This window comes from Amblyomma americanum, chromosome 9 (assembly GCF_052857255.1).
Source record: "Amblyomma americanum isolate KBUSLIRL-KWMA chromosome 9, ASM5285725v1, whole genome shotgun sequence".
Taxonomy (NCBI): Eukaryota; Metazoa; Arthropoda; class Arachnida; order Ixodida; family Ixodidae; genus Amblyomma; species Amblyomma americanum.
In genome coordinates, this window is record NC_135505.1 from 88428108 (window position 1) to 88452576 (window position 24469).

Here is a 24469-nt window from a genome sequence, read left to right on the forward strand (position 1 = left end):
GTTAAGTAACCCCAGGTGGTCGAAATTTCCGGAGCCCTTCACTACGTACGTCGTCTCTCATAGCCTGAGTCGCGTTGGGACGTTAAACCCCTGTAAACCAAGCTTATGATTAAGACTATGTGTTATCTGACATTTTTTTTTTGCCCCGCAGCCGGTTCCATAGCACGCGCCCACAAATGAGGTGCTTAGCTACATATGAAAGCATCTCTCACGCGAGAATTGATCTTCACTGGCTTGCGCCCGCGCCGGTGGCAAGCTTGAAAGTCGGGCGTCGGGAGCACTCAGAAAATGATTACTCCTTAAGTATGAAAAGCAAGCCTACTTGCTCCTTTGGCTAGTTTCAGGTTTTTCGCAAATTCAATTGCAATTCAGAATCAACGCATAATTGGTTCTTGAGTGCGCAAAATGGCTGTTTATAGAGCTGCCTGTATGGTAACCAAGCCGTCAGCCGTATACCTGCCGCCTTACCAGCAAATGGGTTTAAGTATGCTGCAGTAATTCGCTGCAATCACGTTTATACGGGAACGCCGTATGTGTTTTCAACTTAAGGAAAAGCAAGTGCAAGACACAGATCATTGTCTGTACATTGAGAACGAGCCAGTATTACTGACTGTGCTGGCCATTGCACGGGTTCATGAAAACAGACTTGCCTCTGCAGTGAAGAGAGACACGTCCGGCGTATCAATTCTACGGTGGCTATGCAAGAACTCGGCGTCCACCACTTCCATGTGCCTGCGCACCGCCATGGCCACGGAGAGGTTGAACTCTTCAGTTTTGGCGAATCCGGCAAGCGCTGCTTCGGATGCTCCGCCCGCAGCTTTCGCACCGGCTTCGAGGGCTTTGGTCCTGCAGGTCCTGCAGTTGTGCAGGTATCCCAGAAAAAAAACCTATTCAACACCAATAGACGCTACACTCACAGGTTAATAGGATTTAGCCTGCTTGTTTTCTTTCTTTTTTTTTTCTAGTGCGCTTGAGGAATTCACGAAGGTTTTATGAGTTACGTGCAATCGAGGTTGTGCTCTCTTTTGATGATTTTAAGCGACAGCGGAGAGGCCCCGTTCTACAGAAAAGCCGGCGTCGGCTGCAGCCATCAGCTTTCCTGTTATGACCGAAAGTAACTGTTACAACAGGCTCCCAGCGATGGCGCCAGCCTCACCACTGACGTAAATCTAGTTGCTTTAGTGCGAGGCATTGGATCTTGAGTGATCGCAGCAACCTACAGCAACGCGCCCGTTGGCCGCCCTCTTCGTCCTCACCCTGATGTAAACACGTCGCAGGCGATTCACGTACTACCGTCGCATGTCAAGCTGCTACGCAGTGGACCCATCGCTGTAGCCCCCAACCCTTTGGGTACGAATCTCACGCTACCGGCAAGCCACGTAGGCACGTTCGTACGGCTCGGTTAAAGCGATGCTTTACATGTATGTTGTGCGTTCTTTCAAGAAGTTATTGTGATTGTGAAAGAGCAAACAGTGTCTGTGTCGACGTGGGCAAAAGGAACTGCTGTCGCCCATACCCTTAAACGCAGACCTTATGTGTCCCTCCACTTTTTTTTTTTTAATTTGGCATGCTATGCATCCTTTTCTCGCTGTCTAGGCACCTCCTGCTTGCTCCCAGGCGAGGTCTATTCCCTAAATAAATAAATAAACAGATGATTCATTGAATGAATGAATGAATGAATGAATGAATGAATGAATGAATTACTGATTTACTCTACATTGTTGTCTCTTGACTAAGATTGAATCGCTGCGTGCAAGCGTCGTACTAGGCAATCCCTTCGCAATGCATCGCCAGGAGAAAGCCGCACCTGTTACGACGTGAGAGCCACCTAGGTGCACGGTCCCTAAGCGCCCAGCGCAGTAGCCAAGATACGCGCGAGAGGGCGTCGTGGGGACGGTGCACTGCTTCCTTGAGCGCCCGACGAGCAAGCTTCGTGGCGTTCAGGAAGTACTGATCTTCCAGCAGACTGAAGCACGCCTGCACACGGGCCTTGGGCGGCTCCTTGAACACCGCCTCAAAAATTCTGTTCGCCTGCGAAGGCAAAGCCGTCGAGTAACAGGCGTCGGTCTTGAGCGACGGACATCTGCTTTTTGTACCACTGTCTCGATTAAACACTCCAGCAAAAAGGAGACTCGTATTCAGTTTTTACTTCACTAATCTTGTGTACCTTAGTGATGATATCAATAGAGTAGAAAACTGTAAAAAGAAGGAGCAGAGAACAAGTAAAACGGCATGACGTATAAATTTCTGACAACGAAGTAGCAGAGCTACTCTTAAGCTATGAGAGACGCCCTTCTGCATGCTCACAAATAATTGTCCAACAACTTGGGTTCGGTATCGTTCACGTGACATCGCACGCAATGCGAGCGCCTTTTGCATTTAATCTACAAGCAGAAATTCAAAGGTATTATTGTTTTCGCTTAGTATTATTTTTCACGCAGACGCAGACACTAACGGCTTCAATCGGAAAAACGTGTTCCCCCCTATTGATCGAACTTTCCAAACAGCCTTTAGGCTATTCTTTAAAGATGTGGAACTAGAATTAGCTCTCTGGAAGCGAAGATAAGACCCACACATTTAACATTATATACTAAACGTACTAACCCCTTGATAGGGGTGTATGCAGTCGTCTACAAACCTGTCTAGACTCCTCAACCGTCCTGCTAGGGAGCCGAATTCGAAGTAGCGTGTCTCTGAGCATGGTCTGAGCATCTGATTTGCGCTATATAGAACGAGGCGCTGCAGCTAGACGCCACCACCGCGCGGCGAAGCGCAGCTGATCTCGGAGTTCGAGCGCTCTGGGCAGGTCTGTGGACGAGTTACATCTCTTCGAGAACTGAACAAGCGGAGTTCAGTTAGTGCCCCGAAAAGGGGAAGGTGTTCATTTCTACAAGAGGACGCGACGAACATGCCAAACCTGATTCCTCCAAATAAATCGATCGCAAGGTGATCGTCATTTCAGTGGACATAGCGTACCATTGGGCCGAGGAGTGGAGAGAAGTACATGACCTTCCAGTACAGTTGGTAGCGCTCCAAGTGCTCTCCCGAAGGCATCTGCAGGTCCAGAGCGTAGTGGCAGCGGGCGGCGCGGGAAATCCACTGGCAGGCACCAGGAACCCATTCTCGAGCGAAGTACCCTTTGGCCGGGTGGGTAGAGTCGTCGAGACTCAGGTTGTTTGTCAAACTACATACCAAAAAAATATATATTTATATGCAAATGGGTGCTCAGGAAAGGTGCACTTGGAAGGAATTAGTTTGGGCTTCGAAATGTTCGAATCCTGACAGTGTCGGGTAGGAATTTGCAGCACGGAGGAAACGAAAAGCGTGGACGACAAATTTAACTGGTTTCAATAACCTCCGGTAACGCCACTGAGACCACATGTGCTGTTTCTGTTGCTAATTCAGTCGCTCTGCTTGACAGCTGTTGGTTGTACAAAGTACAGGTTTAACTTTTTTGCAAAAAATTATATTTTATCAAATATATTCCTTAAATAAAGATGTCCATTGACACTGACCACATTTCCAGATTTTTGGACGGAAGAACCGCTTAAGTGAATCTACTAGAGTAACGGTTAATGCTTGTTTATCTGGTCGCAACAAGCCCAATCTGCTTGTTGCTCTGAATAAATTGTTGGTACTTCGGCACCTGTCCTCTCAGCTTCTGGGTTCATCCCTGTATTTTAGGGCTGCTTGGCACAGTCATGTCAGCAAATCTACCAAGATAACAAAACCGCCGCGGTCAGGTATGACTACAGATGTGAAACTCAATAGCCGGTTCTTAGTCAACCTTCTTCCGAATAGAGACAACGTCTCTGCCATACAGAGTACGCTCCCAATGAACGCTGCCTCGCTCTAGCTGGTGACGCGCCCTGCGCCCCCTATACCAGGTTTTTCTGAGATTTTAAGTAATCTTCAAAAATAGGATTTTTTAGGTAAAAATATGCTTTTTCCGGCATTGTGAAATGTGATGCATATTACCTACAAGAATAATTCTACTAGGCGCCGATTATTTAGTGTCAATACATCGATACCTAGTTGATCAAAGTAGTTTATTAGTTTAGGTAGAGTAGAACTTGCCCGCTGCCGACCGTACTCTGTGCGTGAGAATGTTATTTGCCATGGGGGTTGGTGTCTATATGGGTACACGTAGTGGGTGTGTTTGAGGTTGGCATTTGGTAAAAATGAGTCCAGTTTTCCACGTACTGCACTTTTATAGAATCTTAGTAGTTGGTTATTATACACGTATGGCTCGTACTGCTTTCTTTTGTGAAATAGTCAATTTATGCAGGTTTTGGGACGTCGTATTTCCCCAAACTGACACACAGTAACAGAGATGAGAATAGAAAAGAGAATGGTATATGAGTTTTTTTTTTTTTTATGGCGACAGGAAGTGAATGCCGGGTTCGGTTAAGCACACCAACTGATTTGCCAATTTTTGTACACATAGCCTTAATATGTTCATTCCAGGGCATGTTTTCTGAGAAAATTACTCCTAAAGTTTTAACGTGTTTTTCGACTGTGATTGAGTAGGGGCCTAATGTAATGTTTCCAGCCACTTTTGTTTAAGACCCTGCTGCAAGAAAAAGAACACATTTTGTTTTAGATTCATTTAGTACTAGGTTATTCTTTGCAGACTAGACTTGAAGGCTACAACACACAGAGCTTGCCTGTCTTAAAATGCTTCCCAGATCCTTTCCTTCCACATATATGGTGCAATCGTCTGCATAGATAAAGAACTTAAATGTATTACTGATTGCTACATTATCATTTTTATAATAAAGAAAAAGTACCGGACCAAGGATGCTACCTTGCGGCACACCAGATTTTATCGGTCGGTTACTCGATTTCTCTTCATGTATTTGGACAAACTGTCTGCGTCTCCTTAAATAAGACTTAATTAAGTTTAATGGTGTCCCACGGAAACCATAGGACTCGAGTTTACAAAGAAGTAGTTTATGATTTACGCAATCAAAAGCCTTGCTGAAATCTAAAAATGTACCTAGCAAATATATACATGCAAACTGCAACAAAATTCTTTAGTCTCTCTGTTGCAACTGAGCAATTTCGCCTAATATTAGTGTGCGCAACTCGTCCACGCACGATTAGAGTGAAGCTACTGGCAATATCATTAAATAAACTTGCTACCTGTTCCTAATCACGTACACTACTCATCAATAGTGAATTGTCAGTTAACATATGTGAGAAAAAAAAACAGGTGCTGTTCAAGAATTGTACAGTGTGTATTCAATAACAAATGATTTTAACTATAAAACAGTAATAATGTCTCTGCATTTACTAATAACATTTCTTTGAGGCAAAGATATGACATGCGGTATCACGTTAGGGCGCAAAGTTAACAGTTTGAGAATCCGACCAATAATGTAGAAAGTAGAAGTGAATAAAGGGAAAAATTTCTTATTGTTAAAATTCATCATTTTTTTTTTCTTCTGTTTCTTCGTCTTCCAAGGCCTACCATTCCTGTCCCCTTCCCTCAGCAGAGTAGCATGTGAAAGGTTTAAAACGAACATGTAAATACTACTAGAAAGCTAATAAACGGTGTAATGCCTCTGTCACATGGTGCTCCTCGAAGGCCTTTCCAGCAAAGGCGCCTCTTTTCATCGAAGGAGCGAATGCTCTTGGAAGCAGAGACGAAGCTACACGTTGAAGCCTAAATGTGAAACAGTCGTTGAGGCTCAGCACCCGCTGCTGTGCAAGGGTTGGCTGAAATGGGTGTTTTAATATAAAATGAGGTATTTTAGTGATTCATTGGGCTTAGACAATTTTTTGTTCTCACTGCTTTCTTAAAAGAACTACAAAAGCTACTTTTATTAGCAGCAGCAGATTCTGAGCCTCTTGGCCACCAGGAGCAACAATTTCACTTTTCTTGAAATCTTGGCGTAAAATGTAGACTTTTGTCCAAAAAACAAAACCAGACAAATCTTTCGTACTTATTAACGTTGTTTGCAAATATTGTTAGTTGCTTATAATTTTCTCATTGCTTTTACTTATTGACTTCGGACGGCACTGCGAGCTCAGCTTCTCGGAGGATGCGCCTGTGGGCTCCAAATGTCTCGGACAGCCGCCTTCTCCTCCAAAGCCCTTAGCGGCCAAGGTGCAACATTTGTGCCGTATAGCTGCACTCCTTACGTCTTCGAACTTAAGGACCTGATTCGCAAAGGCCTTTGCGGTTCGCATGTTGCAGAGGTATAATACTGCTAAAACACGCTGCTATAAACATCGTTCACCATTTTGCAGGTATTTTGGCGCTTTCTCTCTATTTCGAGCACTGATTGGCTCGCTTCGCTGGTTCTACAATCGAAGCAAAAGCACCTGCCACCATCAATTACTTAGCGAGAATTTTTCAGAACATGTTGACACAATTGGGAAGGGTCTTGACAATATCTAGGAAGCAAGTCAGTATACTAGCCACCCTTTTCATTATTTAAAGACCGACCTTGAGAGTTTCTGCGCGGATCTCGTCTCTGAAAGACGACAATAAGCTTGCTTAAAAAGAAAACCTGCACATTAAACAGGCACAGCCGCTACAAAAAAAGATGATAGACCCAAAACAATACAGTAGTATGAACCTAGAAATCAAGGGTCTTTCTTTTACTGTCGACGAGAACCTCGAAAATAGCCTGCCAGCACTTGTAGCTTAACTTGGTATGGAAGTATTTGCGTCGGACATTGATATTCATCGTGTTTCGACCAAAGAGAAAATCCAATGTTGTTTAGTTTGCTTCACGCAAAGTTCAGGACGACCTACTTCAACCCACGAGAAGGAAGAAAATTTCCACATCTAGCTTGCAATTTTAAAAGGACGATCCTATTTATAAGCAAATATGTCAGGAAATGAAGATCGTTTTTGCACAGACCACTGAGAAAAGAAAGGAACAAGAATAGAACATATTGTAGATTTCGATGAAAATTCTTGTTAGGAAAACAAACCGCGACGGCCTTTGAAGTCACTTCACAGGAAGACTTCAAATTATTCGTATAACTTAGTAGCCTCGCTCTTGGTACACCATCTCCAGAAATGTGTAGTACATAGCGCCTAAACCCCGCATTTCCATCTGCACATAATGTGAAGATACAGCACTCGAACGTAAGAGGCTTAACTAAAATATAATCAAATGAATAATAATAATAAAATATATGATATTTAATAATATAGTCTTGTAGGCTAAACGCCTCAGGAGCGAAGGAAACGAGACCACTGCTACGAGCCGACACCAGAACAGAACTGCCAGCCGTGGCTGCACGAGCCACGACCAGGTGCCGTCTTTATTCTCTTCGCAGGGTGGCGCGCGCTAGCCGGGTTGTCGACGCCGCCCAAGAGAGGGTGCTACAGGGCCCCCCGCCTACACTGGAAGTCGAAACGGACGGAGGGCCGGCGATGGCACTCGAGCACTAGGTCTGGCGGCGCTGGGAGTCGTTCCAGGGCGGTCTCCATGTAAGCTGGTTTAAGACGGTCTAGACTGACGGTCTCTTCGCGGCCGTTTTGGAGGATGGTGGCGGTTTTCGGGGTGCGGCGGAGAACGCGGAAAGGTCCGTCGTAAGCCGGTGTGAGTTGGGCTCGGACAGCGACGCGGCGCACAAAAATGTGGGTCGAAGTGGCCAGGTCGGGGTGTACGAAAATGGCATGGTGGCGGGACGGACGTGGGGGAGTAGGCCGGAGGTCTTTAACGCAGTCCAGCAGGAGTTGGAGGAATTCTTGGGGCTGGGCTGGAAGCTGCTGGGATCTAAAGAAGTCGCCTGGAAGACGCAAAGCACTTCCATACACGAGCTCTGCAGCTGAGCACTGTAAGTCTTCTAAGATGACGGCCATTAGACCAAGCAGCACAAGGGGCAAGGAGTCGACCCAGGAGGCGCAATTGAGGCGGGCAGCGGGGGCGGCCTTCAATTGGCGGTGAAGGCGTTCCACCATGCCGTTAGCACACGGGTGATATTCAGTGGTACGGCAATGCCTGGCGCCGAGAATATTAAGGGAAGCAAACAGGAAGGACTCAAACTGGCGTCCACGGTCGGTTGTCACAGTGCCAGGACAATTAAATCGAGATACCCACGCAGAAATGAAGGCGCGCGAAACAGTCTCTGCGGTGATGTCAGGAATGGGGACTGCCTCCGGCCAGCGAGTGAAGCGGTCGACTATGGTCAAGATATAGCGGTAGCCTCAAGAGATGGGTAGAGGGCCCACAATGTCGAGATGAACATGGCCGAAACGACGGCCAGGGGGTAGAAAGGCTTGGGAAGGTGTCTTGGTATGTCGACAGATCTTGGTCGCCTGACAGGGTAGGCACCGGCGCGTCCAAGCACGCACATCAGCGTTGATTCCAAGCTAAACATAGCGCTGGGTGAGAAGGCGCTGAGTAGCCCGAATGCCTGGATAGCATATGTCATGGAGAGAATGGAAGATAGGGCGACGTAGTGAAGCCGGAACAAAAGGGCGAGGAAAGTCCGTTGAAACATCGCACCACAAGGGCTCAGGTGAGCAAGGATGGGGCACAAGCCGTAATCGGAGAGAACGAGGATTCACTCGAAAAGCGGCGAGCTCATCGTCATTCTGCTGGGCAGAAGAGAATACGGCCCAGTCGACGGTGGAAGATGGAGCGTCTACCGCGACTATACGAGAAAGGGCGTCAGCGGCGGTGTTGGCTGCACCTTTCACATGCCGGATGTCGGTAATAAACTCCGAGATATAAGCGAGCTGACGGAGTTCACGTGACACGTACTTCGATGAGTTGGTCCGGAACACATATGCCAGCGGTTTATGATCGGTTAACACGTGAAACTTGCATCCTTCTACAAAATGCCGAAAGCGCTGGATAGCGGATTAGATAGCTAGGAGCTCTCGACCGAAGACGCTGTAGCGGGTCTCAGCAGGAAGTAGCTTCCGAGAGTAAAAAGACAATGGTCTCCACTCGGAGTTAATGTACTGTTTTAAGACGGCTCCGATGGCTACGCTGGAGGCATCCACCATCAATCTCGTAGGGGCGTCGTTGCGCGGATGGACTAGAAGCACGGCGTTAGCGACTGCTTACTTCGCGGCAGTAAGGGCGGCCAGGGCTTCTGATGACAAAGAGACTGCAGAGGACGGGCCAGCGGTTGACCGGAAGAGGTCGGTGAGCGGGCGAAGTAGCTCTGCACAGTGCGGGATAAAGCGGTGGGAGAAATTCACCAGCCCCAGGAATTGTCGCAGGAGGCACAGGGTTGTGGGCAGGGGAAAATTCTCGATGGTCTGGACGTGGGACGTGAGAGGGCGGATACCCACTGAGGATATGTGATGACCCAAAAACTCGAGCTCAGAAGCACCGAAAACACACTTGGAGGCATTCACAACCAGGCCGTAGTGCTGTAGACGCTTGAACAAAGCACGAAGGTCTTGCTCATGATCATGAGGTGTAGGGCTGGCGATGAGGACATAGTCAAGGTACGCGAATACAGTCGGTAGGCCCGCGTGACCTCAGCCATGAACCGCTGGAAGGTTTGAGCCGAATTGCGTAGTCCAAAAGGCATCCGGACGTACTCAAACAAACCAAAGGGCGTCGTGATGGCGGTCTTAGGTATGTCGGCGGGTTCAATGGGAATTTGGTGATACGCCTTAACTAGGTCAACTTTGCTAAAAATGGCGCAGCCGGCGAGGCATGATGTATAGTCCTGGATGTGGGGCAGCGGATAGCTGTCGTGGACAGCGTTGGCGTTCAACGCCCGATAGTCGCCGCAGGGACGCCAGCCACCGGGATCACGCTTGGGCACTAGATGCAGCGGAGACGCTCACGCGCTGGACGACGGGCGTATAATGCCGAGCTCCAGCATGTGGTCAAACTCACGTTTGGCGATAGCTAGACGGTCTCCAAACAAGCGGCGCGGTCGAGCAGCTGCGGGTGGACCCCGGGTGACGATGTGGTGTGTCACAGTATGTTTAGGCGCCTGAGTGAGGTTGCATGGCTTAGTGAGCTCCGGGAAATCCGCCAACACTTTTTCGAACTGAGAGGAAGGTATCAGCGTGCGAATGCCCATGGGAGCAAGGTCGGACGTGACTCCCGAGATGGAGAGATGAAAAAATACAGCGCGAACATAGACGACGGACGAAGAAGAGGTGCACAACAACAGGGCTTGTGTTGTGCACCTCTTCTTCGTCCGTCGTCTATGTTCGCGCTGTATTTTTTCCTTTAAAATGTACGTAACCCAACTAGCCCAACTTTCCATCCTATGGAGAGATGAGTCAGACCGTCGGTAAGGCGACGATGCCGCACGCTGACGTCTAAGTCGAAGTAGGAGAGGAAGTCTGAGCCGATGATCGGGCGAACCACGTCTGCGATGACGAAGACCCATCGAAAAGTGCAGCGTAGGCCGAAGTCGAGGGTGAGAGATCGTAGCCCATACGTGGGTATAGACGAGGCGTTGGCAGCCCGGAGCGACAGTCCTGGTGGCTTGGAACGATCTGCCTTAGTCGGTGGAACCACGCTGATTTCCGCGCCCGTGTCGATAAGAAACCGGGTGCCGGAGAACTTGTCAGTGACCATGAACAGGCGGCTCGAATGACTGGGGCAACCACACGCCGCCGTTAGCGATCCCGGTGGGCGTTTCCCGGCCACGAACAGGGCGGTGTACACTAAGTGGCCCGGTGGCGAAAACGCCTGTGGTACCAGCAGAGAGATGTAGGGCTGGGACTCTGAGTTTTACGTGAGCGCGAAAGAGCGCGATGATCAAGACCAGACGGACGGGTCTCCAGATGTCGGCTACGGAGTGCGGCAACTGAGGCGGCAAGCTCCTCGAGACGGGCCTCAAGGCGCGAAATCGCTGGGTTTCTTGGCAGCAAAACAGCAGTGGCGGACGGGGAGGTGGCCTCATGAACGTTATCTGCGAGCTCAGCCAGGCGGCCGAGGGTGACGTCACCGGCCGCCGCAAGGACGAGGCGGATGGGCTGGGGAAGGCGTTGGAGGAAAAGCTCTCGAACCAACGCTGAGTGGTTGGGGATGTCGCGCTTCCCGAGAAGCTGTTGCATGCGGCGCAGAAGCTGGGAGGGGCGCCGGTCGCCAAGGTCTTCCCCGGTAAGGAGCTGCTGGAGGCGGGTGCGGTCCGACGGCATAAATCTCTCCAGCACCTTGGTTTTCAGGTGCTGATATGGTGTAGCACCCATGGGGGCGGGGAGAACGTCGGAGAGCTCACCGGCAACGTCAGGAGGCAGGCTTGAGGCAACATGGTAGTAGCGCGTCATCTCCAACGTGATGTGGGCTAGGCAAAATTGCGCCTCAACCTGGTGGAACCAAACTTGCGGGTTCTGGGGCCAGAAAGGTGGAAGGCGAACCTGCAGCGACGAGACGTCCTGCGGACGCGAATCCTGCTGCGTGGATGCTGCGGGATCGGTCATTGCTCGTCCTAGGTCACCAATGTAGGCTTAACGCCTCAGGTGCGAAGGAAACGAGACCACTGCTACGAGCCGACACCAGAACAGAACTGCCAGCCGTGGCTGCACGAGCCACGACTAGGTGCCGTCTTTATTCTCTTCGCAGAGTGGCGCGCGCTATCCGGGTTGTCGGCGCCGCCCAAGAGAGGGTGCTACAGTCTATAAAAATTAATCAAATAAATAAACAAATCATGACTATGTGCTGGTTTATTTAGTCTCGCACACTTTTGGTTAGGACATAATCGAGTTTTGAGATACATGGTAGAAACCTGGTGAATTCATTAAGCTACCAGATTTTAATTAGGTTTATTTGTCGTGCTGAATAAAGGAAAAGTTCCACGGGGCTAAAAACGACGAGCACACAGACGACAGGACAGATATGCGCTGTCACTTGTCTGTCCTGACCAACCAAGATACGCGGCGGCGAGCTTTCTATGTGCACAAGAATATTTCTTTAAAGCATTGCGCCAAACTGACATGCCAGATTCCTGAAGCATATGAATTCTTATTCCTCGAACTAAGTTCGAAGTTAATATTGGGTGTTCTATACTATCCCCCAAATTTACACATCAGCGTTTTTCCAGATGCTTTCGAACCAGGACTAAAATATTTTGCTCGTATGAACAAACCTGTATTGCATGTAGATACATACATATTGACCCTTCAAATGCCAGCGGGACATCGCATTGTAAATAAGTCTGCACCCACTGTTCTTGCCATCCAATGTGGCGTGCCTCAGGCTCCGTATTGGGACCGTTGGTCTTCTATTTAAAGAACTGCTATATGCTCTGAATTATGTCCAAACTATTAGGTGTGCGGATGATACAGCCCATGTTTTTCTAATCAAATATTTGTTTCGGTCAAAAGGAGCACTAACAGTGGTCTTCCTTTGATATGTCAATAATTCTTATAGACAAACACCTCAAAGACTGAAGTACGTTGTTTTCTCCAGTGCGTACAAAACCTCAAATAATTTAACTGAATTACGCATAGGTACAAACTTCCTCGAACAGGTAGAGAAACAGGTATATGTTGTTGTACTTCTTTATTCAGCTTTCTACTTTAACGCTCACATAATTCATGTAGGTAATAAATTGAGACTCGCTTGTTTTTCTCTAATAATACCCAGAAGGGTAACCCTTACTTCGTACACTTAAAGTTTGAAAGTTTATTGAAAAAGATGCATAGGTAAGGTGTACATAAATTGATTATTACAGAAGGAGGTCCAAAAGTGGAAACTGTCAGGGGGACCTCCTGTAATTAATTGCATATTTGAAGTAGGATAAATATATGGCAGATAGCAATTACATAGCGGAACACAGCTGCAATGAAAAGTACGATCTGAAATAACAGTTTAGTCATGCTAAATTTTAAAAACACATTTTGCAAACACAAAAGGAGAACATAGAACAAGTACTCAGGCAATAGAAGTCGTACACAATACTAACAGGTTTCACTGGCGTGGCAATTGAAGGCAATTATGCAGTACATAGTTTTTCAAGTTTTTATGGAATTGTGCTTCGGTGAGGAATGATTTGATGGTTGCGGGTAGCGAGTTCCAGACAGTGATTGCTGAAAATAAAGCGGACTGTTTGCCATAATTAGTTTTGACATTCGGAAGCAAAATATTATGTTGTTCAGCGAATCCAGTATTATTAACGTGGTATTATGGTATTATTCATTTTTGGAAGCAATGTGACTTATCAGACATTCACATTAGAAAAAAAATAGCAGGATTTTAACATTGTTAAACCATGTAGGACGTGCGAAAGCGTTTGCTTACAGGTGGAAACGACGAGGTGCAGTGCATAGAGCGAGAGTGTTTTGCAGTTTAACGCGAGCGGCGATAGTATCGTGCTTTCGTGCAGTGCACAGAAAAGCTAATCTGTTCGCGCCGCCACAGGTTCGAAACCCAATGGCGGTAATATACATCTTATTTCTGCAGGTTCGCTAAACTCAACCTCAAGGTCATGCAAACCAGAAGTTTCTTGGTTAGGTTTGACCGGGTTAAGTAGTACTTCCTCACTAAGAGAGGCATTCGTTTAAGGACACACAGCAAACTCACATATAGATTCTCTCCACTCTATCGGGACCTAGATATGGCACCCTTTACGATGGAGAATTTGAAACTACCTTGTGCGTTTAGGCATATTAAATTATAACATTCAACTGTCATCATCTGCTTTTGTTGATCCATCTCGAAGAACCAGGAATCTTCTCATCTGTTGTCTTAACCTCTCATTAAGAACCATTGTCTATGCTGGTGCTTTATTTTTGAACAAACTACCTGCGACCTTAAAGATAAGTCATTTTTTTATCACCTAAATGAACTTCTTCCTAAGCACTCACTATGCGATCTATTATAAAGTTGCGAGCCGCCGCGGTGGCAGAGTGGCTACGGCGCTCGGCTGCTGGCCCAGAAGACGCGGGTTCGATCCCGGCCTCCGCGGTCGAATTTCGATGGAGGCGAAATTCTAGAGGCCCGTGTACTGTGCGATGTCAGTGCACGGTAAAGAACCTCAGGTGGTCGAAATTTCCGGAGCCCTTCACTACGGTGTCTCTCACAGCCGGAGTAGCTTTGGGACGTTAAAACCCCCATAAACCAACCATTATAAAGTTGTGATTTTCTTTCATGTATACACATTCCATTTTTGTAAATGTTGCATATATTCGTGTGTACTCCTTCTTTGCAGTAACTACTGCATAACATAGTTGTACATAAAACTTATATATAACACCAAGTTGTCGCGTTATAATTTTTTTGCGCTTCCTGCATGGACCCAAGCCTAGCCAGGATTCCTGAAGGCCCAGTGTTGTATCTGCTGAGTTGCGACCGGCCTAGGGTTTATTTAAGGAACACAGGGCTGCTGCCCGTAGCCTGACCTAGGCGAGCGATTGCACTAGCTGAACGTTCCCGCACGCGCGCTCTTCGTTGTCGTCGCAAGGAGCTTAGAGGGACCCCTGGTGGTATATTGCACCGAGATGATCCGCTATTATCTTTTTTTTAGTGTTCGTGTGAATACCTTTTCTATTTTTTTATAGCGATTTCTCTCTCATACTTTCTCGTCAGTCAGGAAAACAGAACAGGGACGACATTTAACATCGTATGCACCCTAAAGGCGGCTTTTCTAGGCATACCTTTTTATTAAAAGTACAATCAGTCAATTCATTTAGAGTATCGCTCAGCCCATTCCCTTATCCTCGCTTGTTTTCCCAACCGTGCCGTGATAAGGCACTGGCATGCGAAGGGTCGATGGTCGCGCGACACTCATATGGAATTGGCCGTGTGTATGCACACGGCGCTGCCTGATGTGATTTCATAGAAACCATGGCAGGCATATATCACAAAATATTGGTTTCACCGCTCTCTGCACGAGCTTGAGAAGAATCATGCGGCAGCGGGCTTTTAAGTTCAGATCACAGTGGTCATCCTGTTATTACTATTACGAAGTCGAAGCTGATTTAGGCTCCAGAAAACGATATAGCGAAGCAATGCGAGCCGCGAACGTCAGTTGAGGCTGAAGGGAAAAAATTAAAAAAATCCCAAATTCTGCTATTGCATTCCCGGATATATTAAGGCCTACGAAAGGCTGAGGAGCGACCGTAAGCGAGGAATTACTGTCAATGACTCGATATATATTTGCATTCGCCAGCCAGGAAAGAACTCGCTGACTATGAAGTGCACTTTTCAGGGAGAAATTTGTAAATGTCTTTCTTTTTTATTAATAATTTCCGATCTTCAAACATAAAGCCTGCACAAAGATAAAATTTGGGTAGGCTAGTTCGGAAGAGTCAGATGTTCGCTGTGCTCATCACTGTTGTGAGGATTTCGTTGATTTACTCCTGTGACATTTTTATAATTAATAATTTTTATTGATGCCTGCTTTGACCGTGATGCCTTGTCGTGTGCTGTTTTGTCGCCGTACTTTTTTCTGCAGCGCTATTATCTTTGCGGTGCCCTTTCTGTGTGCAGTTCTTACTTGTTAAAATTTTTCCCTTGATGCTTTGGAGTGTCCCTCTGGATATAGACACGTGTGCAGAGAGCGACGTAGCCTTCCAAAACATTTTCATCAACACTAACCCGACTACGCCCACTATACAGGACAAAGACCTGCGGCCACCTTATCCTAGCGAACGGACTTCTCAATCTCACCCACCCACCCAAATTGCTGCCGCCCCTGACGCGCTTGGCACTTCTTGGAATCCAGTCCGTAACCCTTAAGGACCAGCGGTTATCTTGCCTTCGCATTACATGTCCAGCCCATACCCATTTCTTCCTCTCGATTTCGACTAGGATGCTATTAACCCGCGTTTGTTCTCCTGACACACTCCGCTCTTTTCTTGACAATTAACGTCACCGCTACCGTTTTCTTTTCCATAGCTCACAGCTATCATATTTCTTACCTAATCGCCGAAGCACTTTAAGGCCCGAACAAAGCCCGAACAAAGGGTCCGAGGATTCAGCATGCACGCAAATTAGGCAGTGGATTTAAGAATGCCGCAACAAATAAATGAGGCTATAAGGTTAAATGGCCCCTAACTGCACTTCGTAAGGGGCCACCTTCTTACCTCTTGATGTGATCAAAGAACTCGGGCATGGTGCGCCGTCTTCCAGCCTTGAAAAACCGGTTTGCCAGGGTGAGCGGCAATTTGGGCATTCGAAATGGGCAGCCACCGTCCAGTTTCTTCTCTTCCCAATCGCTGCGTAGTGCAAATGATCATGTGTCAGAAGCAGCGGCAAATTTGTGGACAACTGCTCGGATGGGTGGTCGTACATATCAACATACATCACTTCTTGATTTTTGCTACGTCGAAAAAGGTAGTGGATCATGTGGTTTCTTAATGAACGATCTGTCCATTGAGGGAGAAATAGGGGGGGGGGGGGGGCACTAATGTGCGAATAATATACTCAGAGATAGAATGCGAAGTAATTGTCTCACTCTCAGGGGACACCTAAGCCACGCAGTGAGGACGGAGGCAAATAGAGAATAAAGACAGAAGCACCGTAGTTGAGGGCTGCTGTCTAATATCAATAATATGGTTTTCTAACGTGCATTAACATCACGCAGCATCTCTCCCATCTTATATTTTTGCACGCCCTGCAGGAAAAGGACCCAGTAACTCGGTTTCAAAGTTTACGAAACAAGGTCTATCTGAAAATTCATCTCAGCATACACATTCCAAAAACTGACGAATAAAATCGTCACAACTAAACATTTCTTTGCTGAACATGAACTCCAAATTACACTAGTGCAGTGAAATTGTTCTCGTAACTGGGAATTGGGTGCGAGGTCCACTATTATAGTGAAAGGCTTTAGCGTCGATCGCGCGGCACAGAAAAGATGAAGTCTCTTACTGAAGCTGTTGTGGGCATTGGATAAACTCTGTGTGTCTTAATGTTGCCGCATACCATATTCGCTTCAGTTTTTTTGTGTTAGGGAGTCGCAGCATTGCAATTTTTGATCGCTTGCTTCGCGGAAAAAGTGGCAGGCTCAGTGGTTTACAATCTCCGTTCTGCAAAACGCGCTAGAAGGAACTGATTACTTGTAGTCAGTTGCATTTTTTTTTAAATTTTGTAACTAATCGATTAATTTTTTGAAACGGTGAAGGACGCAGTTTACATACTTTTTTCAGGATTACGCATAGTCAGCTGCTTTTTTTTCGAAAACTAGTTCCAACCAACGGTACAGCTTCAAACATCACAGCCTGACGGCAAACACTGGTGCGAGAAGGATGTTTACTTCTTGATAACGTGACAATGATCTGGCTGCCAAGAAGCATCGCATGGGATTATGTCCGGACCACAACCTGGTGACCGACGTCTTCTATAACAGTTGTCGTTCCGAGAAACATCACGTGACTTCTATACAGATACCCTTTGTCCTGTCAGGCGGCGAGAGGATTCCATGCACAGCACGCAGCAACAGCGAAGCGCGGCGCTTCATAGAGGACTTGGACACTAGCATGGCTGTGCGCAACAAGGAAGCGGTGCGCAAGGCGTTCATACGTTGTAGTACCACCCTTTCCTCCAACGCATGTGAAAAGCGCGATTGCTCATCTCTTCTAGCCAAAATGTAGGAAAATTATTAACTTCGAAAAATAGCGCATCTTGAAAATTGATAACGTATAACTAGTTAACCAGGAAGCCGCCGCAGTTCATTACAGCATGAGAACACTTGTGCTAAGGCAATAAACGTTGGAACGAAAAAAAAAACTCAGTAGCAATCGATTAATTTTCTCTAGTTGTTCGGTTAGCTTCTTGGGTCTATAATTAGCCCCAGTCATCAGTTTCATTTCAGATGAATTAATTGTAATTGTAAACGGTTACATATTTTCTGTAAGGTGTACGACAGTGTTTCCTGTAATGCTTCATTGCCAGTGGTACGCAATGGAATTAGATGCATACGACGAGTTCGATACGCAAGACAGCAAGCCGCGAGGAGTATTGTGAGTGATGCTAGTTATATGCAAAAATGTGAGTGCTTACAGATGGGCGCGCAACAAATATTTCAGGAAGCAAGATTCTGTACGCAAAGTGGCGATAAGCTTTTGAGTAAGTAACAGCCGACTCCGACTGCGCCGGCTAAAGCACGCCACTGCATTTTAAAGCACTAAAAATTTCGCCTCGTCGTTACCACTGTCATTTCCCCCTTTTGTAAATGAGCTCAAAGGGCCAATCGAACGGCGCCGCATCATCGTAACGCACAAAAACCTACTCACCCGCACTTGATTGGTATTCCATCCATACAAGCTAGCGTTGTGCACAGCTCTGCGCCACCCACGTAGAAATTGTCTCTCCATTGGGGTTCAGTGGCCGCCTAGTTCCGAATGATGGCGTGGAAGCTTCAGTGCTTTCCATAATGGCGGTCACAAATGCATCGAATGACGGCTGGGCATTGCCGCTCGCTACATCATTGCAGTAGGACGTGAAACTCAGAATTTAGTTTAATTCAAGTGATGATGTATAAAATGGACCAGAAAGCCATAAATACAAAATCTGAATGAACTGAGAGTCATCACAAACAAGATAGCGGCGTACTTGACCCTCTCACAGCGTTATGTGGGGGCTTCCGACAGATGGCGCCACAATATTCCCTTGCGCCAATTAGCAGAAAAGCTCTTTTTCAGGGTAAAGGAACAGGTGTTTGACGTGTGCGTGTTCGAACGAAAGCCGGCGGCAACAGATACGAAACCAACTATATAAGGAAGGCTGATGGGCGACTCACTATCTGATATGGTCCTTGATGAGGAGATCTTTGCCTTCTAGGCAGCGCTTGAAGAGGGACACGTGACCGGCGGGAAGGTTGTTCTCCGTCAGTTTTTCTCGGCTGATAAGCCGCCTCATGCCTTCCATGAGCTTTTTCGCGCCCAGCTGGTAAGGCGTGATGCTCCTCGCCTCGCACACGTGGTGGTAGAAGTCGTGACAGGGCGCGTTCTTGCGCGCAGCCTCTCTGACGGCTGGCTCGTCGGTGAGGTAGGACTGGAGCCACCGACAACCGCGGGTAGAACAGGGCCTCTGGCGGAACGCGCTGTCTGCATCCGTAGGCTTGTACACCTGTTCCTGCGCCGATTGAATGGAACAAAGCGTTTGCTTGACCCGATGTCGGTTTTTGTCGAGTGTACGGACTTAGTAAAATGCGTTTGGTAACAGGCTTTGTTTTTGAATCGTGCAGTTTCACACCAGTGACAATGAGGTGGACGGGAAGAAATAGCAGCAGTAGCAGTAGGAGTTGGTAGTTAATTGTTCAGCGGCAACCCCAGCCATTTAGCGCCAAAAAAAAGGTGATTAGTTTACATGAAGTTATTAGAGAGGTATGGAATAGCGGAAAAGTACCATCCCAAGCGTAGCCGGAATTTTCGGATGCTCACTGCGTACGCACAGTGGCGGGTCCATAAGGAACCACTTCGAAGACGGAGGCAGGTATAGCGGAATACGTCAGAGCTAGTACTTTCCCGCTCATCAAAGTTTGTTTTTTAACAGGGCCTAAGGCATATATTGCTTACAGTAGAGACAGTTCCCTAAAAAGTGGCTAAAGTTATGGGTGATTGTCAGCGTGTTTAAAAGAAATAAAAGCTCGTTAATACTGCACATACGTGTCAGCCGCCAACAAGAACTTGGGTAAAATGAGATAAATTCTCGATGTATCATGCGCAGCCAACATTCTCTCCCCTGAGGCGCGAAATGTTCACCGGGAATAGGACTAGAATTTCCCATTTAATGCCGAGGCTTGGAACTTCAAGAGCGCAGTTCACTTCCCAAGGCTAAAGTTCAAACGCAAAGTTGGTGCACTAATGCGTTTTTATCAATCCCGCATGTAGAAAACCATCTGACTTCTGTTATGAACACGAACTGCAAAAACATCAATATAGCGTACTACTTCTTTGCAGGTTAGGTATCCCCACATTGCTCGAATTACTCTCCCGCTACCTACTACCGCGCGGCTCACAGGCTGCAGCATGCACTAGCATGAGCATGAGTCCTTGAACAGCATGCATCTCATATCTTGTTACCCACGAACGTCCGAGCTGGAAAATCGCAGTTAGAGACAGCTGCAAACGCTGACTGCACAATCATCTGCACGTTTATTTTCCGTGGTGATAGCGTTTCCTTGTCTCTTCGACTTGTACCAATGGTGCACCCGTGCCTTGTGTTCCTGGCTAACAAGACCACGCACGCCTTCAAACTTCACAGTAACAAATCGAAAATAATGAAAAATCTAGCCTTGGAAAGAATGATGAAGCCATTTGTTTTAAACAAGGTAGAAGTGCAAAAACACATCCCCAAGCAACACATACATCATTGCCAGCGTTGCGGACCTGCGATTTTCAACCGCGCTATAAAGGCAGCCAAGATCTTCATGATTTGTCCATGCTCCATGCATAACATTTTCCTGCACATTCGTAGCGTGTGTTCCACTTACCATCATGTAGAGGGAGCGCTCGTCCCTCGGAATGCCGCTGTGCGGAGTGTTCTTCACTTTGCAGGTCCCGGTAAGTCGCTTCCTACGGCGGCTCCAGAGAGAGCTCCGTTCGGACTGCACTTCTCGTACGCTTCCGCAAGCCTCATGGTCTGCATTGTCGTTTTCGCGGTGACAGGAATCGCCTACTCCTTGCACGTCTTGGCACGTGGTGTCAGTGCTTGGGCAGCTCTGCTCAGCTTCACTTTCGTAATGAGCTGGATTTAGAGACACAGGCGTACCGCACAAAGCATATAATCAAACCGGACAGGAAGAGCAGAAGAATACAACGTAATGTACAGATGTTTTCAAGAGGAAAGCGAAACCAACCAAAACCCGCGCCACACATGACCCTGGGCATCGGTTGCGCTATGATTACAATTGGAGCTGACATGCACTCACGGACACTGCCCCGTTAGTCACCGTTCGATTTCGACGTATCGGCACCAATGTTACGTCAGCGTCGCATGGCGTTAGCAACCCCGTGATGCTACGCGACAATGCTAAATAGAGATCTTCCAGGAGTCGAAGCCTCAAGTCTGGCCAGCTGACATTTCAATCTCCGGTTGGCGCTTTCGAGAGCAGACGCAACTGGACTGAAACGTAAGCAGGTCAGACGAGGCTCAGATGGACTCTAGGCACGGTACAGCCGCACATAATGACCTAGCCCCCATTCCATGCCGACCAATGTTAGCGCCGTCTCTATATTTCTCAAGGAAAATGTAAAATGCTCGTGAAGCTACCGTAGCTTGCCGAAAACATTGAACAAATGGGGGGTTTAGAAGAGACTCCTGTTAGCTGGCGCCCGCGAAATCAACTCTACCGCAAGTCACGCAAAAGTTAATTGACGAATATGTGCGTGTTTGGCACTGAGTAGAACACGTTTTCTAGTGTGAAATGCAGGGCGAGCTGGTTATTGATGTTCCGGCACAAAAAGCAGCGAAAACAAAGACACACACACACACACACACACACACACACACACACACACACACACACACACACACACACACACACACACACACACACACACACACACACACACACACACACACACACACACACACACACACACACACACACACACACACACACACACACACACACACACACACACACACACACACACACACACACACACACACACACACACACACACACACACACACACACACACACACACACACACACACACACACACACACACACACACACACACACACACACACACACACACACACACACACACACACACACACACACACACACACACACACACACACACACACACACACACACACACACACACACACACACACACACACACACACACACACACACACACACACACACACACACACACACACACACACACACACACACACACACACACACACACACACACACACACACACACACACACACACACACACACACACACACACACACACACACACACACACACACACACACACACACACACACACACACACACACACACACACACACACACACACACACACACACACACACACACACACACACACATGCCGCCGCGGTGGCTGAGTGGTTATGGCGTTCGGCTGCTGGCCCGAAAGACGCGGGTTCCATCCCGGCCGCGGCGGTCCAATTTCGATGGAGGCGAAATTCTAGAGGCCCGAGTACTGTGCGATGTCAGTGCACGTTAAAGAACCCCATGTGGTCGAAATTCCCGGAGCCCTTCACTACGGCGTCTCTCATGGCCTGAGTCGCTTTGGGACGTTAAACCCCATAAACTATATACCATAAAACACTCACGCGCACGCACGAGCCTCCACACACGCACACGCACGCACACGCAAACACACGCGCGCACACACACACACAAACGACGTGAGGTATACTAGGGCCTTATGTGCGGTTCTTGTAAACCAGCGCAACGGCTCGAAGCCAAACAAGGAAGGGACCATGTCTGACCACCGTGTGTGAGCAACTCGCCGACCAGTTCATGTTGTACAGCTTATCTGTGGTGCCATTAATATAATCTAGTGAAAAGTTGTTATGTGCTGGTGCGTAGAGCACAGCCACAGCGAAAGAGCACAGCATGGATCCCGCCACATATAACTGCCGGCTGTGCTCGGAATGCGTTGCTTCAATGCTTGGAATGCGTTGCTTCAGCAGAACACCAGCGATAACCAAGGTGTGAGCGCGCCTTCTTGTGGTCCTGTGTCTCGGTTTACGCTGTTTAGGTAACACGTCTCTTCGAGTTCGCACAGTGCCCTTCCCCTACCCCTTCTCCCCATTTCCACTATACACACCCTGGGTCATTCTCGCAGAAGTGCATTTCAGTGCACGTGGTTTACTTTGGCAGACCCAGCTGGCAGAATTTTCAAACGACGCTGACCGCCTGCAGCGGCAACTGGGACTAGTTTTAAAAAAGAAGCTAGAATAAACGAACGCTGGAGGGAAACGAGCGATGACAACGGGGCAATGATTTATTACCTTGCTGCGCGACACACGTGATGGCACGCTCTACTCCTACCTCGGAGACGATGAAGAAATAAGGCGATTTATCTCAAAATGACACTTTGAAGACCATATTTATTTCAAGTAGTGCGCTAATTACAGGCGCAATAAAATTTATCCAACCAATATCTACTTTTGTTATGAAATGTGCATTATTGCTATTGAAGTAAGCGCGGTATTGTGTTGTTCTGTTTAACGGGTGTAGCATAGTAAGATGTTTGTTATCCTTACGATGACTGTTTGGCCCGCTAGTAGTGTTCCAGTTCAACAGCAAGGAAATCTAAAGCAAATAAAAAAAGCACAAACCTGATCACATGCGCGGTCACCAAGTTTCAAGGGTTATTTATTTATTTATTTACTTGTTTATTTATTTATTTATTTATTTATTTAATACTGCGGGTCGCTTGACTCCAAGAAGGGGTGAGCGCAGATACAAGTAAAAAATAAGCAAGATATTCACGAGCGTCATGCAAAAGCAAACAGATGATGAGAAAAAAGAAGCAAAAAAAAAACAGATTTCACATACAAAAGGCTCTCTAATTATCAAGAAGCATTTCTACGTTCGGGCTATTCACTACACACTTCGGCAATTGATTCCACTCTGTAATCGATTCATGAAAAAATGAGTCTTTAACTGTATTAGAATGTGCATGAAATTCTTGCAGCGTTTTTCCACGGTGATAACGCGTACTTATTCGCGAAACAGGAGTAATATGATCATGAGGGTTTCTTCTAATCAAATTATTATATATTAGCCACAAAAATTTCAACCTTTCGTCAGTGCGCCTTGCCTGAAATCTAGGCCAATAGAACTTATCATATGCGTTACCCTATCTGTTCGTTTGAATGTGTTGCAAATGAAACGGGCTGCGTTCCTTGGCACTCTTTATATATTGGAAATATTCATGGCTGTAAATGGGCCCCAAAAACAACAGGGATATTCCAGACGAGGCGCACCGAAGCCTTATACGCTGCCAGTTTCACGTGTTTTAGGGCCTTCGGCAGTTTACGCCTGAAACACCATAGAGTCTTCAGAGATTTCCCGCACGTAATATCGATGTGGGCATACCACTTTAGGCGATTGGTTATCTGAACTCCAAGGTATTTTACAAACGAGGATTCTGGAAGTGGTTCGCCGGTTATACAGTACGGATGTATCAAAACAGTTTTCTTTCTACAAATTCCAAGTACCAAACATTTATTAACGTTAAGAAGCATGTCCCCTTGGTTGCACCAGTTTGAGATCTTCTGCAGGTTACTGTTAAGCTTAATTCGGTCCGAAGTGGAGTTAACTAAGGAGTACAAAACGCAGTCATCTGCAAATAGTTTAACTTCGGAATCACAATCACATTAATTATGTCACTTGCATCTATTAAAAGTAGGATAGGCCCCAGAACTGACCCTCGCGGAACACCAGATGAAATCGGAAGTGCATCAGAGTACTCATCGCGAACATGAACTTATTGAAACCTGTCTTCTATGTACGCTCGAATAAGGTCAACAATATTAGGATTGATTCCGGCAGTCTAGAGCTTTTCTATCAGTTCAGTGTGCGGTACCATATCAGAGGCGTTGGCGAAGTCAAGAAAAACAGCGT

The 24469-nt window shown here is 47.1% G+C and overlaps 1 protein-coding gene across 3 annotated transcripts in view; it reads right to left on the reverse strand.

Annotated features, from left to right (window-relative positions):
* Positions 1 to 24469, reverse strand: part of LOC144104988 (uncharacterized) — a 39420-nt gene that overhangs the window by 6049 nt on the left and 8902 nt on the right. For all 3 annotated transcript variants that reach the window (XM_077638211.1, XM_077638209.1, XM_077638210.1), the window contains exons 4-9: positions 20332 to 20585; positions 18637 to 18971; positions 15980 to 16111; positions 2977 to 3184; positions 1808 to 2031; positions 651 to 855 (exon numbers count right to left, since the gene is read on the reverse strand). In XM_077638211.1, coding sequence (XP_077494337.1) covers positions 651 to 855; positions 1808 to 2031; positions 2977 to 3184; positions 15980 to 16111; positions 18637 to 18971; positions 20332 to 20585 — 1358 coding nt within the window. The remainder of the gene's footprint in view (positions 1 to 650; positions 856 to 1807; positions 2032 to 2976; positions 3185 to 15979; positions 16112 to 18636; positions 18972 to 20331; positions 20586 to 24469) is intronic.